General features: G+C 38.4%; 1 protein-coding gene across 7 annotated transcripts in view; it reads left to right on the forward strand.

The window, feature by feature from the left end:
- GPD2 (glycerol-3-phosphate dehydrogenase 2) overlaps positions 1 to 17276 on the forward strand; it is a 193343-nt gene that overhangs the window by 166818 nt on the left and 9249 nt on the right. For all 7 annotated transcript variants that reach the window (XM_064484791.1, XM_031451426.2, XM_031451427.2 and 4 more), the window contains exons 10-13: positions 8997 to 9131; positions 9353 to 9528; positions 10076 to 10207; positions 11132 to 11290. In XM_064484791.1, the coding sequence (XP_064340861.1) occupies positions 8997 to 9131; positions 9353 to 9528; positions 10076 to 10207; positions 11132 to 11290 (602 nt within the window). The remainder of the gene's footprint in view (positions 1 to 8996; positions 9132 to 9352; positions 9529 to 10075; positions 10208 to 11131; positions 11291 to 17276) is intronic.

Here is a 17276-nt window from a genome sequence, read left to right on the forward strand (position 1 = left end):
ACACGTTTAGAAGCAAGTAAAACAAATTGCTTTAAAAAATGGTTTAGGGAATTTTCCTAGTTTAAGTGATTGATCCATGTTGTATGGTTTTAGCTCCTTCTAATTTCAAGTAATGGATTGATTTCATTTTGAGTAAAATCTCTGAATATCTACGACAATAATATAAATATATTAAGTACATGTAATTGAAATCTATGTAGCAAAGTTTATACTCTTTCAAACACACATTCACACACAGTTACATGGACATAGTCATGCCCTATTTAATATCCACATTTAAATACTCAGAATGCATTACAATTTCAGCCTCATGTTTTTTTCCTTTTGCAATCTTGGAGGAGCTTCAACTGGGTATAGATTGTACTTTAATGTTCTGATTATTGCTAACGAATCGTGCTTCATTTCATATTTACTTGAATATAATATGTTAAAAGTAGGTTTGTACTGAGACCTAAGAGCAGGAAGTTTAAATTGTTGGAACAAGAAATAAAATTAATTCAAAAGCAGAGAGCTGTCGTTGACGGTTTCCAAATTCTTAAAGTTCAAATGTGCTAACGAGAAATCTGACTGCTTATATGTGCTGAGAGGCTGGCTGTGCTGGAAACAGGTGTAGGTTCCAAAAGGCCGCAGTGCCCATATCGTGGGTGGGTGGGGGTTTCCACCAGCAAAATGAGCCTTGGTCTGGAACAGAGAGCGAGCCTGTACCCCTCACTTCTATGTTGCTTATTAATAGATGGAAGACTTGGTAATACCTACTGGGACCTGCTTGATCTATAAAGGTCTTTTCAGTTAACATACTTTTCGGTAGTCAAGTTAATTGGTGAAACTTACAGAGAGTTTTTTTTTTTAATCAGTTTTGAGTTTTGGTAAAAGTGGATTGAAACTAATGTCTGAACACTGTAAATCAGGCCTTTCTCCTGTTGGTCTGGGGATTCTTGAGATTAAATATTCTCCAGGTGGCAAATATTCAGGGCAAAAGCAGAGGTGACAGCTCTTTTATGTACTTTATTTCCCTGTGCTCACCATCTCTCACACCTTTCCTACTTATTAGCATATCCTTTTAAAAACAATTAATTAGTAATGATTCTTTTTAGTTTCTTTTCATTCTTATTTCTACTGGACTGAAAGCCTCGGGGTATATGAGGAACTACCTTCAGACTTGGTAGAGCATCATTTAGCTAAAATATGCCTATATATAAAGTGAAGCATTCACATTCCTATTTTTTCCCCAGGAATTTTGGTGAAACTGATATTCTATTCTGATGAAATGTGAGAGAGAAACTCAGCTTCAGGCATCATTCAGTTTTTTGACTGCATGCTGTTGCTACACATATTTTAATCTTTCCATTTGTCTGTAGTGGGTAATACATGCTTCATTTTTTTAAAACTCTAGTACTATTGAGCACTTTTTATGCTAGACACTCTGCTAAGCATATTGCTTGTATTGTCTCTTTGATTCCTCATAACAACCTTACTGGGCTTATTTTGTAATTCCCATTTTATAGATGAAGAAACTGAGGGCCAGTGGCTTTAAGTTTCTTGCCTATAGCTTATTCGTGTTGGAGCCATGATGTTGAGTTCAAGTCACTCTAGCTCTAATACTTGTGCTTCTAAATATTGCACAGTATTCCAAATGGTAGTTCTGGGTTTGTTGCGTGATGTGACATTATATCCACTAGGGAGTGGATTAAGTCTCTCAATTCATTTCATGGAAGCTGCTGGACACCTTGAGAATCACAGTGACATTTGCCCTCAGCTGGCCTTATTTGGATTTGAATGTTAAGGTAGAGGAGGTTTCAGTTCTCATAACCAATCCCTTGGGGCCAAGCAGTCTTCTCTACAGACTTAAAAAATAAAAACTCTCTGTTGATCCTAAAGCAAAGCTATGTTTTGTATTCACCAGGGTTGAAATAATCATTTCAAAAGGATTTATTAAATGGATGAATAAGTAAAATTCTGACAACATTTTCTGAGCCTCCCCAAATGGCTATATCCTTAAGGAAAAAAAAAAGTGTCAAATCTTAACACCGCATGCTGTTCACAGCAGCTGCCACACTTCTGCAAAACACGTCGGAACAATTCTGTAAAGCATTTTGCCTGTTGGGAATAAGACCATGTCTTCTCTTACAATTTAGAAAGCTTTCCATTCACAGGCTGAATTTTCTAGATTACTTGTTTGTTCTTTTCTGAAATGGGTAATTGATAGTTGTGCAGTGTGTATTGGGTTAGGAAGAAAAATGATCTTTTGAAAAATGTATCATTAAGTCTGCTGTGTAGAGGTTAATCAGAAGGATGCAGTGGTGAAACCAAGCTACGACTTAGAGGGACTGAGGGAGACAGAAGACTTGCAGAGTGCTTTATCCGTGGAGTTTTTCTGGAGTGCTTCTCTAGGCAGCGTCTCTAGTTGTACACAGGTTTTCATATATGCAATTAGTAGTGTTTATAGATTGCCTGTTATTCAATTAACAACCGAGCTGGCCATATCAACTCACTGCAGACCTGCCTTTTCACTGCCAGAGATTGTTCCAGGGTTATCAACTTACACAGGCTTGGATGTCTTCCAGCTGTTTAATTATAGTGTCACACGCTTTGCTTTTTCTAGTTTCATTAGTTTATAAATGTAATATGGTGTCTTATTTCTGTGATTAACACTTCATTTCCGCAGGTTAAACATGCTGGTAGAGAAGTATTGATTTCTGACACTGTTTCTCTTGCATTCATTTAGGTATTTTCACATGCTTTTTTATTGATTTTTTTGAAAGTGGCAAACATGAGACAGAACATCCCAAAATGTATGGCTAAATAACTGATGTGAAGCAAAACCACACATTTAGCTCTTAATTGTCACTTCCTGTGGGCTCCATTTTCTATTAATTCTGAAAACCAACACTTGTCTTGCCACGTTTTTAATAGTAAAAATATTAATTATAATTTGAAACAATTACATAGCACTTAGTCTTTGCAACCAGCAGTGAAAAATGTCTATTCAACGTTACTATTTATATTTTACTCTTTATATATTATATGCACTACAGCCTAAATGAGTTATTTATCAGGGTTGCAATAAAAGTAATTATTAAACATGATGGCAGAAAGACTATTTTATTTCCTCACTATCCTTTTGAAAATACTGACAAGTACGTTTATATTCTCTGGAGGTGCTTGTGGGTTTCTTAACATCTGGGCACTTGACACAAAAAACATCAACCAGGTGCCGTCTGGGTGAGCCATTCTAGTAAGTGGTGTTTAATGAGAATTTTTCTCAACTTTAATAGTAATGTTGTTTCCTGTCGTCTTGTTTTATTAAAGTGTTCAGTTGTTTTAAAAGAAAATATCCAATTGTTTAAATATGTAGTCACTAGAAACCTAAAGTCTAGCATATTGGCTTAGAGCCAAAATATTATTGCTTTTGATTTTGTAATGCCAAGTCTTATTTGATACTAAAAGTTCAGAGAATGTTTTAATATGCCATTTAATATTTATTGATCACTTTACATGACCCTCTACTTGATACAGTATTTGACATTGCTGAAGACTTTCAACATGGTGAAGAAGATGCAGTAGGAATGCAATCTTGTTTAGGTATCCTGACAATATGAGGACCAAAATAATCAAGAAGAATCTTTCAGCTCTGAAGCATAAAAGCCTTGAGTTGGGTTATTGTCTTCGTATCTTAAACCATGGAGAGTTAAAGTAGGTGATGTTCACCATCCACTCTTGAGAACAACTTGAATGATAGATAGAACCAATTTCTGAGTAAGAACTTGAAGGTAGAAGTACTCAATTTAGTAAATATATTTTCATTTATTTTAATTCATGAGATTAGTATGAGAGGAGGATGCTTGGAAACGATAAATATGGAACGTGTTAGGTCTGTAAAGTGTTGGCAGGTAGCATACTGTTGTAGCAGATTATATTCTCACAAGTGAAGGAAGGACTGTCAGCTTTCACCGGGAGGATGCTGCACTGGAGACATGGGCAAGGTGGCCGTGGTGCAGGTGCCCAGCCTGATGATCTACCAGGACAAGTCTGAGATCTGCTACTTGGTGGTTTGACTCTAGAGCTGCCTTATGCGGTATCATAGCCTGTATATGTGCATATCATGTGGCTGTTTTAATTTAAATTAGTTAAATTAAATTTGAAATTCAGCTTCTTAGTCACATGAACCACATTTCAAGTGCTTAATAGCCCCATGCAGCTAGTGGCTAGTGAATTGGACAGTGTAGGTAGAGAACATTTCCATCACTGCAGAAAAAATCTGTGGATCAGCACTGCTCTACAGAATCTAGAGACCTTATATATACATTTAAAGAAGGAAAAAACTTATTGGAGTCATTGAATTTGTATTTTTTGCTCTTATAAAATGAAGGAGTGTATTATCTTATAAAAGAAAATCTCCAGATATAAGAAGGCTCAGGAGGAGACTGGTTAGTGATTCAACAATGTCTAAGGTGCATAGCTTTTATTCCCCTTCACTCCCGCCCCCCTCCAGGCTGGCTGCATCTTACCATTGTTTCCCCTATGGTTGCAATATGGCTGCAGCAGTTCTTGGCAGTATTAGAAGGTTCTCTATGTTATCTGTCCATGGCTTTTGAATCTCTTTCTCAAGAGAACTTTAATCAGAGTTTAAGTGTACAAGGTTTCCTCTGTGGGTGAAAAGGTATAAGGAGAGAAACCTGTTAGTTCAGTTTGTTGCTGTCTTTTCTACAAGAGTTAAGGATTCATGTTTTGTGTGCTGAGCTATGTGGTGCCCTGTGGGCATAGATGATACCTGTAGCCCTGACTGGGCATTACTTAATTTGGATGATAGAGAGGTCCAAGTGCTTTATTCTTCAGCAACAAATGGCATTTTGAATAATCCATACAAATCTTTAAATCTCAAGGTTGGGAGATGTCAGGTAACTTGATCCAGCCACACTCTGGTCTAATAACATAAAAGTGCCATGGGCCACAGAGCTTGATTCATATTTTAAATATGATTTAAAACTTGATTATTCTTAAATGTATCTTTTTAAATAAATATAATCCCAACATTCATCTGATTGGATTCTCAGGCTAAGCTGAATGCTAAGATATCAAGCAAAGTAAATTAAGGTTCCTGACACATTATGAACTCTTCCTGGTACTGTTTTCTTTTTTAGAGTATCAGTGTCAAGAGTAGGGATTAAAAGTGGTATCAGTGTACATAATGTTTTATTTAATTTCCTCCTATGAATGAAAAAACTCAAATGTTTTAGTTCTTTTTGTTTCAGACAATACAGTTTCATAGATGTATTTTTCTGCCTGTTATCCCAGGAAAGATAAAGCATTTGCTACAAGGACTATTTGCATGTGTTTCAAATTTACTCTAGAAAGTCTGGTTTTCCTTTAGATAATTTTAAAATCAGTCAGGAGGTTGTAAGAATTGAAAGCAAATTCCTGATCAGCATGGCTACCTAAGGAATTTCAGAGACACACTCTGCAGACTTTGCAGTGACCACAATGACGTTCTAAGTGGTTGGCTAAGTTTTATTTTTGACTCAGAGGGCAATTTGAACTCTAATGGAAAATAGTGGTAATTTCCTAGTTAAGCTTTTTGTAAAGATTAAAATATTTCACGATTTGTGTTGAGGTTTTACAAGATTTCTGTGTAATTGTGTGAAGCAAGAATTAACCCCCATTCATGGAAGCCAATGGGATTAAACCTGCACCCGTCAGAGGGGCTGATCTAGGGATGAAATCCCAGCGTGGAGACACCCTCCCTCCTGGTCTCCAGTTAACAAGACTGGAAGACCGCCAGTTTATGAGGTTTATTCTTCCTTTATTTCAGTGTTTGGATATAGGTTTGATTAAACACCCCTGCAGAGGTGTATGAGTACCTCTTCTTTCAGATTACAGTCATGTGAAGAGTGTGGCCCTTAAGGAGCTATGTTAAAATAAGTCACAGTTTCTTAGTTAAATTTATCTTTACCAGAAATCTGGTTTTCATTTGAGATCAAGATGGAGAGATTATCTGTCATCCAATATAACTTGTTTGTAGGGTCTTTTCCATGTACTTGGTTAGGTGCTTTTTTTTCTCTGACTATTCCAACAGTCCATTTCAAAGAGTCTTTGTGACTCTTTACACAAAAGGCTGCCATATATATATATATCAGGGGCTGCTATCTATGAATACATAGGAGGTTCACTGTACAAGGACACATGACCCAAGGGTGTGTGGGATTTGAAATCCAGACTGCCCACTGCTCATAAACTGTGCTTCCTTGAATGAGATATTTTAATTTGAACTAAAGCCGCAGGGAAGATATGGGCTGATAGAGGCCCTGATATTCCTGTATTATATGTATGTAAAATATTTCCTTAACCTTCTGAGACTTGAATTATGCTGGTTTTTCCTTTTGTCCTGTTTTTTAAAATTAAGGTTAAATATACATAAATGAGAAGTTTACCATTTTAACCATTTTGAAGTGTACAGTTCTGTGGCATTAAGTATATTCACATTTTGGTACAGCCATTACCTCCACCCATCTCCAGAACTTTTTCATCTTCCCCAACTCTCTACCCATTGAACACTAACTCCCCATTCCCCCCACCCTCTGGCAACCACCATTCTATCTTTTTTTATCTTTCTGAATGCAACTGCTTTAGGTACCTCATATAAATGAAATTATACAATATTTGTCTTTTGTGACTGGCTTACTTCACATGATAACATAATATTTTCAAGGTTTATCCATGTTGGAGCATATGTCAGAATTTCCTTTTTAAGGCTGAATAATATTCCATTGTGTATATATACCACATTTTGTTTATCCATTCATCTGTTGATGGACACTTGAGTTGCTTCCCCTTTTTGACTATATGAATAATGCTGAAATGAACATGGGGTGTAGAAATGTTTCCTGCTTTCAGTTCTTTTGGGTATATACCCATAATTGTAATTACTAGATCATATGGTAAGTCTGTGTTTAATGTTTTGCAGAATTGCCATACAGGTATTCATAGTGGCTGTATCATTTTACCTTCCCATCAACAATGCACAAGGATATTCCAACTTATCCATATCAACACTTACTATTTTCCATTTTTTAAAAAAATTTTTGTCAAAACTATATTAATGGGTATGAAGCTGTATCTCACTGTGATTTTCATTTTGCATTCCTTTAATGATTAGTAAACTTGAACATCTTTTAATGCACTTGCTGACCATTTGTATATCTTCTTTAAAGAAATATCTGTTCAAATCCTTTGCCAATTTTTCAATTGGGTTGCTTGTCTTTTTAGTTACTGAGTTCTAGGAGTTCTTAAATATTCTGGATATTAACCCATTATCAGATTTATTATTTACAGATATTTTCTCTCATTTTCATTCTGTTGTTAATGTCCTTTAATGTGCAAAAGTTTTAAATCTTAACTAAGTCCATTGTATCTATTTTTGATTTTGTAACCTGTGCCTTTGATGTCATATGCAGGAAATCATTACCAAATCAAATGTCTTGAAGTGTTCCCCCTATATTTTCTTCTAAATGTTTTATAGTTTTAGCTCTTACATATAAGTCTTTGATCCATTTTGAGTTAATTTTTGTATATGGTGTAAGGTAAGGGTCTAACTTCATTCTTTTTCATGTAAAGATGCAGTTTTCTCGTTGTCTTGATGTTTTCAAGACTATGTACAGTCAGTTTTTTATTAATATGGGTAATGGCTTTGAGTAACATGGAGAAGGTTACACATGACCCCAAGTCATGGTTGAAGCAAAATTGTATTTCTCTGTTGTCCAAGGATGGACTAGCTGGTTTACCAAAGTAAGTTCAGCAGAACCAGGTAAGCATTCACTTCCCCATTATCTGTATTATTAGATAGTTGTTAGACTGGTGCACATGGTCAGCTCCTTGATGTGGAGAGTGGACAGGAAAAGAGCTAAGCCATCCCTGAAGCTGATCTGGATAAAGAAGAGTAGATCTTGGAAGTTCTGCCTTTGAGTTCTCCCTTGTCCCTGATGGTACACCAGAATCACAGCTAGGCTACACGCCTTAGCCATTTTTAGGTCAGCAAGAAGTGCTATGCAACAGCTGTCTAATTCTACTGTAAACATCAATTCTTGGTATAGACTGGTAATTGGATTTTGGCAGAGATAGTAAAGGAAATTTCATAGTATCCTGAATATTCAAAGAACTTCCATTTGCTACAACAAAAGTACTGTGTACCTATACTGGGAAGAGCCAGTATACCTGTTTTGGTGGCAGTTGTAAAGGTAATGGGGTAAGAAAAGAAAAAAAAATATAGAAATTGTCAATTGTTGATGGACAATTTAGTGGGTGAGAAGATGGACTTTGAAGTCAGAAAGAACTGGGTTCTGATGCTACTATACCATTTATAAAGTTGCTTTGGATGAGCTGATGACACTCCTCCAATCTTTTTTCTTGTCTGTATCATGAGAAGAATAATAACCAATGCTACGGGTCTCTGTAAGATTAAATGAGATGAAATGTGTACTTCAAGTGCTTTGACAAGGCCAGGCCTGCTATAAATGCTCAGTAAGAGGCTGGCATTGCTGAGGGGAGGAAATATTCTGTTACAGATTCCTTTGTTTAATAAGTATCTTTGTCTTCTCTGATAAGAGATAGCAAGCTATATTCTAGGAGAAAATGTAACAAGTCACAGGTCTTTTGGTTTGTCTTTGTTTCTGCTGTGTTGTTGTTGTTCTTTGTAACTATTCCAGACTGTCTCAGCTGAGGGTTGCTAACATTTGTGTCTTCTGTTTCCTCTTTGGGACCCATGTCAGTGATTTTCAAGTTCTTTGCCTTTTTCATCTGGATTATCTTTGAAAGAAAATGATTCTTTGAGGTTTTCTTGTAATTTATCCACTCACTTAGTTCTTACATTTAAGAGCTTTTTCTCCTTTCTAAAGTACGTATTCATATACTTTGCTGAACTCTTTCCTGCTTATTAGGTGTTTCCTAGTTTTGTTGAGATGTGTCGGAGTAATGCTCTTAATCCTTGCATTGATCCTTTCCAGTGAGAAGAGGGGACGTCCTGGCAGCGTGGAGCGGTATTCGCCCCCTTGTTACAGATCCCAAGTCTGCAGATACTCAGTCCATCTCCCGAAATCACGTAGTGGATATCAGTGAGAGCGGCCTCATCACGATAGCAGGTATGGGATATGCACCTTGAGTTACATCATCATACCAGAATCTCTCTTAACGCTAACAAAGAGGGATTTTTTAAAAAATAATTTTGAGTAAAATCTTATGCATTGCTTTGCCACATTTGTAATAAACAACAGGTGAATTTTGTTAATAGTAAGTTGATAAACAGTTAATTAGAAAAGCAAGGACGGGTAACCTAATGAATTATTTTTCAACTTACTTGTAGGTGGAAAGTGGACCACCTATAGATCTATGGCAGAAGATACCATAAATGCTGCCGTTAAGACCCACGATTTGAAAGCAGGACCAAGTAGAACTGTTGGGCTTTTCCTTCAAGGGGGCAAAGACTGGAGCCCCACACTCTACATCAGACTTGTCCAGGATTATGGACTTGAAAGTGAGGTGGGTGTGCATTGCGACATCATCTTAACCTAATCTCACTGTTGCCGGTAACAGTCAGAAACACGTGGCCTCCCTGATTTAGCATTTCCTATCATTGGGTTTGTTTCTGCCTGTGTACTGTGGAAGTGAACTAACGGGGGAAGAAAGCATATTTTGCTTTAGTTGCCTAAAAAGCAATGCACATTTTGGTTTCTGTTTTAGAATCTGGGGTTTGTTTGGTTTGTTCTTAGCAGACAGGACCTCCCAGATTCTTTCTATCTGAAGCATAAGGAAGGCTGTTCTTTAGAAGTGATACCTGGAGCAGAATGAGGCTGAAGCTTCATCAGTCACTGATACAGTGATGCATGTGTATGTAGCAGAGTTAGTGCTGGCATAAGCATTCAGAGCCCTAGTGGTTTCCTCCCACGAAATCAAAATCTAACACTCTCTTAGAACGATTAGTTACAGGCTGTAAAAGACTGACAAGATAAGCATGTACATCTTTTGCTCGCTACCTAGAAGCTATGGATATTCAAAGTACCTGCCTGATGCAGTTTTATCTCCTTAGGTGGCGCAGCATCTTGCCGCCACCTATGGTGACAAGGCTTTTGAGGTGGCCAAGATGGCAAGCGTGACAGGAAAACGGTGGCCCATTGTTGGAGTGCGTCTAGTGTCGGAATTTCCATACATTGAAGCAGAGGTACGTGAATGGCCATGCGGGAATTTCCTGTCCGCCATGGGGTACTATTCATCTGCTCATTTTTCATCCTCTTTAGAAATTATATAGAGCTAAGTTTTAATGCACATACATCAGCTAAAACCGGGAGTAAAATGTCTGCTCCACACCGATCCTCTCATTTACAAGATTTTAACTTCAGCTCTGAAGTGATATTGATAGTGGTAACAATACCAATAGAAAATAGGGCTTTCTTTCCCCTCCACGGATCTATCCCAAGTCTTACTGGTTCACAGCTGTCTGCCCCCTTTGAGAACTTGTAGCTCCTCAAGTTGGCACCACCCACGTGCTGCTTGATGATGCACCTTGATTTGACACGTGACCTCTCCCAGATTTAAGCTTTGCTTCTCATCAGAGTTTCACACGTTATGAAACCAGAGACCATGCTTTATATTTCTTTATAACTGACTGCACCTTAAAACATGGGTGTCTAGTAAGCATTTGCTTGTTGTTTGAATGCAAGAATTCTGTCATCTGATTACCCTGAGACAGAAAACTTTGGACAGCCTAAAGAGGTGAGACCATGACTTTTTAAAGCTTGTTCTTTGCCTGCTTGGCTGTGAAAGTTAACGTCCTTGCTATGTATAAGCAAAGAGGTGATTACTGTGGATGGTAAATGAGAAGTGATGCAGTTTACATGTTTGTGCCAGGTTCTACTCAGGGAGAAGGCAGTAACTCATGTCCACTGTGTCCCAATTTTCAAACCTCTCTTGGCAGGCAGATGGGGAACTTGTATGATGTCACTGTCTCATGCCTGCTAGAGAACCAGAGTATGTAAAAGAAAATGTCACTCTTCCTAAGCAAAAATTTTTTTTTCAAGTGAAACTTCATTGCCCCCCACCTTTTAAAAAGGCCTAAGTTAATAATTTTACTTTAATTCAAACTCAGGTGAAATATGGGGTTAAGGAGTATGCCTGCACCGCAGTAGACATGATTTCACGCCGCACTCGCCTGGCCTTTCTGAATGTCCAGGCAGCCGAGGAAGCCCTGCCCAGGATTGTTGAACTGATGGGCAAAGAACTGCACTGGGATGATTCTAAAAAAAAGGTATTAACTCAGTAATAAAAATGAATGAACTGTCACTACATACTATGACATGAATGAATCTCAAAATAATTATGTTGAGTGAAAGAAATCAGATGAAAAAGAGAGTGCATAATGTACAATTCCAATTATACAAAAGTCTAGAAAATGCAATTGCTAGTTACAGAAAACAGATCAGTGGTTGGGGATGGGATGTGCAGGGAGAGTCAGGAGAAGGGGTTGCAAAGGGGCAAAGTTGTATGTTTACTATCTGGTAGTCATGGTTTCATGGAGATATATACATATATCTCAAAGCATATCAAATTGTACCCTGTAAGTATGTGCATTGTTGTATGTTAATTATGCCTCAATAAAGGTATTTTAAAACTAAGGAAAAAATTTAAAAGTATTATATAGAAGTCTTTAAAACCACAGTTTCTTTTATAAACATGTAATGTCTTAGTCTGTTAGTAGAGGCCAGCACAGTTTTTGATGATGACTCTGTTTTTTGTTTGTTTGTTTTGGGGGCGAGGTAATTAGGTTTATTTATTTATTTACTTATTTTAATGAAGGTACTGGGGATTGAACCCAGGACCTTGCACATGCTAAGGACACACTCTGCCGCCGAGCTATACCCTCCCCTTTGACGATGACCTTAGATTTCCTGCTAATTTCTGTGTGTGTGTTTAATATCAATAGGCCTTAGGAAACTGGGGAGATATTTTTGTAACAAATAACTTGTTGTAACAAATTCCTGTAACAAATATTCTTGTGACCAAATACTCTTTTTTTAGGGAGTGGAGGTTGTTCTTGGAAAATCCCTTATAGAAAAATGCTCTCAAATTTGTGGTCATAATTCCTGAAAAAGTAAGATAATAATGATTATGGGTAGAATGTTTTCTGGTTTTCATTGAAAACATTCTTAGACTATTCTACAGTGAAATTCACACTCCTGCAAGTTTGCCTTTGGTAGGAAATAGTGGTTTTAGGGCCTGACCACCAAATACTTATTGATTTGTGTCATTTGAAATTTTATATTTATATCCAAATTAATAATGAAAGCCAGTGACGATGCTCAGACACCCACACATACAGCCCTGGGCTGCTTGTAATAAACAGAAGATGGTCATGATTTTTTAATTAAACCAAAGTATTGTGGTGTGCAGAGACATGTTCACATATTTATTCAGAAAATACTTGCTGTACTCATTGGTTTGGTTCGTTCCCCCCGATCTCTCTTGAACCCACTCCGTTTAGGCTCTTTTGCCACTTTGCTGTGTGGCTTTGGTCGTGCTCCCCAGTAACCCCCATGTCGCTCAGTGTACTTGTCAACTCTCAGTCCTCCTTTTACTCAGCCAGTTAGTGGCCTTGACAGTTGATCCCTCCCTCCTTCTTGAACAACACCTACTTAGTGTCCTCAGGCCGCTGTAACAGAGTGCCGCTGACTGTGGCTTAAGCAACGGACATTTACTTCTCACGATTCTGGAGGCTAGAAATCTGAGATCGGGGGCCAGCGTGGTTAGGTCCTGGTAAGAGCCTTCCACCGGGCTTCAGAGAGCTGCCTTTTAGAGAGTGGGCAGAGAGAGAGAGAGAGAGAGAGAGAGAGAGAGAGAGAGCTCTGCTCTCTTCTACTCAAGGTGCTAATCCTAAGAAGGTTTCTTTGAAGCTAGTTACCTCCCCAGAGCCCCATCTCCAAATGCCATCACTTTGGAGGTTGGTGGTGGGGGTGTACACTTCAGTCCACAGCACCATCTCTCTTGGATCTCCTCCTGCCTCCCTCAGACTGCTACATTACTGACCTCTCCATGTTATAAACATCTATTCCACTCTTTGGTTGCTTGGGCCTCAGTCTTAGTTTATGCAAATTGATCTAACTCCATCAGCAAACCTTATCATATTATCTTCAAATGACTCAACCCTTTCTTAACACACTCAACTGCTGTCACCCTGATTCAGGCTACCAGCATCTCTTACACAGATTATTGTAATAGCTTCTCTCCCCTCAGACAATGTCCCTGCTTTAACAATTTCAATAATTCCTTTAAAGTTAAGGAAGGTCATTGGATATGTTAGTCTGAAATTCAGAGGGGAAGTCTGAACCGGAGATACAAATTTGAGTTGGTATTTAAGCCATCCCACTGGAACAGGCAGTTCATGTAGTTAGATGATAAAAGGTGATCCCAAGGGTGAGCTCTCGGGCACTCCAGAGTTTGGAAGTTGGAGAGGGAAGGAAGAACCAGGAGAAAGAGAAAGTAATGGCTAGTGAGGATGGAGAAGGTGTGACCGGACTCAAGGGAGAGTTGTGACCTGGAAAGAAAGGGAGAAAAGATTTCAAGAAGAGGGGAGTAATCCACTGAGTCAAGTGTTACTGGCAGGCTTAGTAAGACGAGGACTGACAGGTATTCCTTTGCTAACATCCCATCTCTTTTACTCAGAGTAGAGCCAAGTCATTACCGTGGTGAACGAGGCCCTCTGTGATCTGGCCACCACCTTTCCCACTCCCCTAGTTTTTCTTCCCCCTTATTCCCTCTCTCCAACCCACAGGTCGAGTTGTTTTTCTTTGATCTCTCTGCCTGGAATGTTCTTCTCTGGATGTCCTCATAGTCTGCCTCCTCACTGCCTGCTGTTCTCTACCCCAGGGAGGTCTCCCCTAACCAGGCTGAACGGTCAAGTACCACCACCTCCCCAACCCACTCTGAATGGCATTTTCTACCCCTTCCTTTATTTTTCTCTGTAGCACCAGTTCCCATTTGACGTACCATGTATTTAGTTGTTTATTTATTGTCAGCCTTTTCTCCAGAAAATAAACTCCCCAAAGGTGGAGACGTGATCTGCTTTGTTTCAGATATGCCTGGCATATAGAAGGCTCTAAATCATGTCTATTGAATGAGTGAATGAACATTATGGAGCATATATGTCATATGCTGAAGGTGAAAGGAAGGACTGGGCGTAGGTCCCGTCCCTCCAGCTTTCTCATCCTGGTGGAGATTCCCGAAGATGATTACTAATCAGTCACCTGAGAGATGTAGGGAAAAGGGCAGATTTCAAGGCTTGAATTTAGACTATCAGAGGCAGAATCTTCAGGGGTGAAACCACGGTCCTACATTTAAAATATTCTCTTCCAGTAATTTTAATGCCATGAATGTAGGGTCCTGATGGTGGAACCACTGTTTGAAAAGAGCTCCTTAATCCTGACCACAACTCTGCCAGGCATAATCTTTATCCCCATTTTATAGCTGAGGAAACCAGCTCAGGGAGTAAGTTCCGGTCAGAGTTCACTCAACTAGCAGATTGTGGAGCTGGGATGGAGGCCAGGTACTCTGACCCCAGAGCGCACCCTTTTCCCACCTTGCCCTGTTGCCTCTGCATGGACAGGACAGGCTTATAGCTCTTCCAGTTTTGAGTTTTGGTTTGACCAATGAAAGCTAAGTACAGAGGCAACGTAAGAATGGGACTTACTCCTGTGCTACTGCCAATCATTTTTACCATATAGAAGGATTGGGGATAATGTGTTCCTGTAAAAATTATGGTTGGAATGATTTGAATATGCAGGAAGGTACTTTGTGCCAGGAATTCAGGCTGTAGGAAGGAGGAAGAAAATTCTGTAAAGTGATTGTGTTCGCCCTGCCGAAGAAACTAGATTTAACTTCAATTTAGATTTTATGAGCAGATTCATGTACTCAGAAATATCCTCCCATCCCCCTTAACAAACAGAGTAACAGAAATAAAAGACCTAAAGTTATTACTCAGTATCTGAGACAGAGGCGTATTAATGAGAACTGTGGACAGTCTAGGGAGAACAAAGGAGAGGGAAAAAAAGAATTAAAGGTTAGAAAGCTGGACTTCTGAGAAAAGGTTAAAAGCATTGGGATTACTTAACTTGCAAAAGTGAAAGAGGAGCAAGGTGATAAATAACTCTCTGTAGATAAATTGTGGTTGTTTTTACCAGTCATTACTTAATGAGTGACTCATGTACTAAGCATTTTACCAAATATTTTATGGGAATAATAAACAGCTCATAGTTTCAAGAATCTTCAAATTTAATCAAGTGATTACAACACATATATACCTCAGAAATGTGTGTATATTTTCCAAAATTTAGAGAACTGTTACTCAAGATCAAATCCAGCCAACTTGGAAGAACTGACTAGGGTGAAAGGCGTTGTGCAGGGGAGCTGGGATTGTTAGAGGAGTTGGTGAAGTCATTTAGAGGATGTGACATTGCCAAATTGTGTTTTTACAGGGTATAAATTAATATCAGTGAAAGGATGACTGCATGGTCAAAAGAGTTTGGGAAATTCTGAGGTAAACAAATGAAGCCATTTTCTTTAGTGCAGATAATCTCGTGCCTTTAATATGCTTATACATGTTGTCAGTTTCCAGAAGGGAATTTATTTGGAGATAGACCCATCTCTCACTTATGGGAAGGGCTGGTAGGAAGGGAAACTAGTATTGCTTTAGGATGTATTTTGGGAAATGCTGCCATATTATTTCTTAAAGAAGATTTTATAACCTTCAGACAAACATGCATTTCACTGAGAGACTTTTAGAGAAGACCACTTAGGTAGATTGAGAGAGTCTCACAAAAATAAAGTATTCCAAAATTGATTCCAGTGAGAAGAATAAAAGGGAAGCAAGTGCAGAAATGAAGAGACTATGGACAGAGCAAGCTGATAAACAGCAAATGTCAAACAGATGGAAGACAGGTCCTCAACAATGAAAGGGTACCCAGGACTAATAAGCATGCATATAAATAGTGTCAGGAACTGGCTGAATGTTGGCAAAAATTCTAAAAACACCAAAAATAACTTCCAAAAATTGAGAAGGATGCAAATAAGGCCCAGCCAAGATCGCTGCTTCAGGTGCCTGGCACCATGTCCTTGACTGTCGGAGAAGGGAGAGAACCTTTCAACTCAGAGTTTAATACCAATTTGTTTTTCTTTTTTTTCCTTTTTGTCAAGGAGAATGATTTTCATTTCGAGAAGAGCAAAATAAATATTGGTAAGAGGAAATAGACATTCAAATAGGAAGCTGCTCTAAATGAGTTTGTATGCCAACCCAGAAAAATTATACCTCAGGGTACTTAGAGAATTTGCAGATGGGATTTATTTAACTACTGTTGAGCTTTAAATATTATGGCAAATAGGAACAGAACCAGAAGACAGAAAGTGGGTAAATGTAGTACCAAGTTCCAAAAAGAGAAAGGGCCGGTGGGGGGGGGGGGGGATATAGTTTGTAACCTATAAACCAGTGGTCTTGGCATTGATCATGGGCAGTTTTCTAAATTATGGCATTGTAAGTTTGTTTCATCAGCATTTAGTAGGTAGTGATTACTGGAAGCTAGTAATGAATCATTTAGAAAAATTCATTTCAGACATATTTTCTTTTCAGAAAGAGCTACAAGATTGTTAGATCATGGAAATGTTACAGACATAATGTATTTGGATTCCATAAAGCATTTCATGAAGACCCATGTGATATCTTTTTAAACTTGGTGAATTTGTAATTGGTCAAAAATCACTATCCGCAGAAAAGGTCTCTGATAGCATGTCCTGAATACTCTGTCCTTGGTCTTGATCTAGTCTACCGTGGTTCCACTGCCTAGATTATGATGTTGATGGCAAGCATCTTTGGTGTATCAATAAGAAACTGGAGAGAGAGTGAATGTTTGGTGACAAATTGAAGCAATGGGTGAAATTTCATTAGGTATAACTTAATAGAGATAAGTGGCAAACTTTGCGTTAGGTACCAAAACAACTCTATCCATTCATGATAGATTTGACAAGAGTTTAACAGTAGCACATGCAAAAAAGAAATATGGTTTTTGTTAACTGTGAATGCATTGCAGCTAACAGTGGATCATGGCTGCCCCTAAATGCAACTAAAATCTTAAGATGTCTTAATAGAAATCATATCTCTAGATTGATGAAATTACTTCTTTCTAGGTACTTGCCAGATCTCTGTGGGAGTATTGTGTTGTGTTCTGAGAATTTTATTATATGACAGACTA

This window comes from Camelus dromedarius, chromosome 4 (assembly GCF_036321535.1).
Source record: "Camelus dromedarius isolate mCamDro1 chromosome 4, mCamDro1.pat, whole genome shotgun sequence".
Taxonomy (NCBI): Eukaryota; Metazoa; Chordata; class Mammalia; order Artiodactyla; family Camelidae; genus Camelus; species Camelus dromedarius.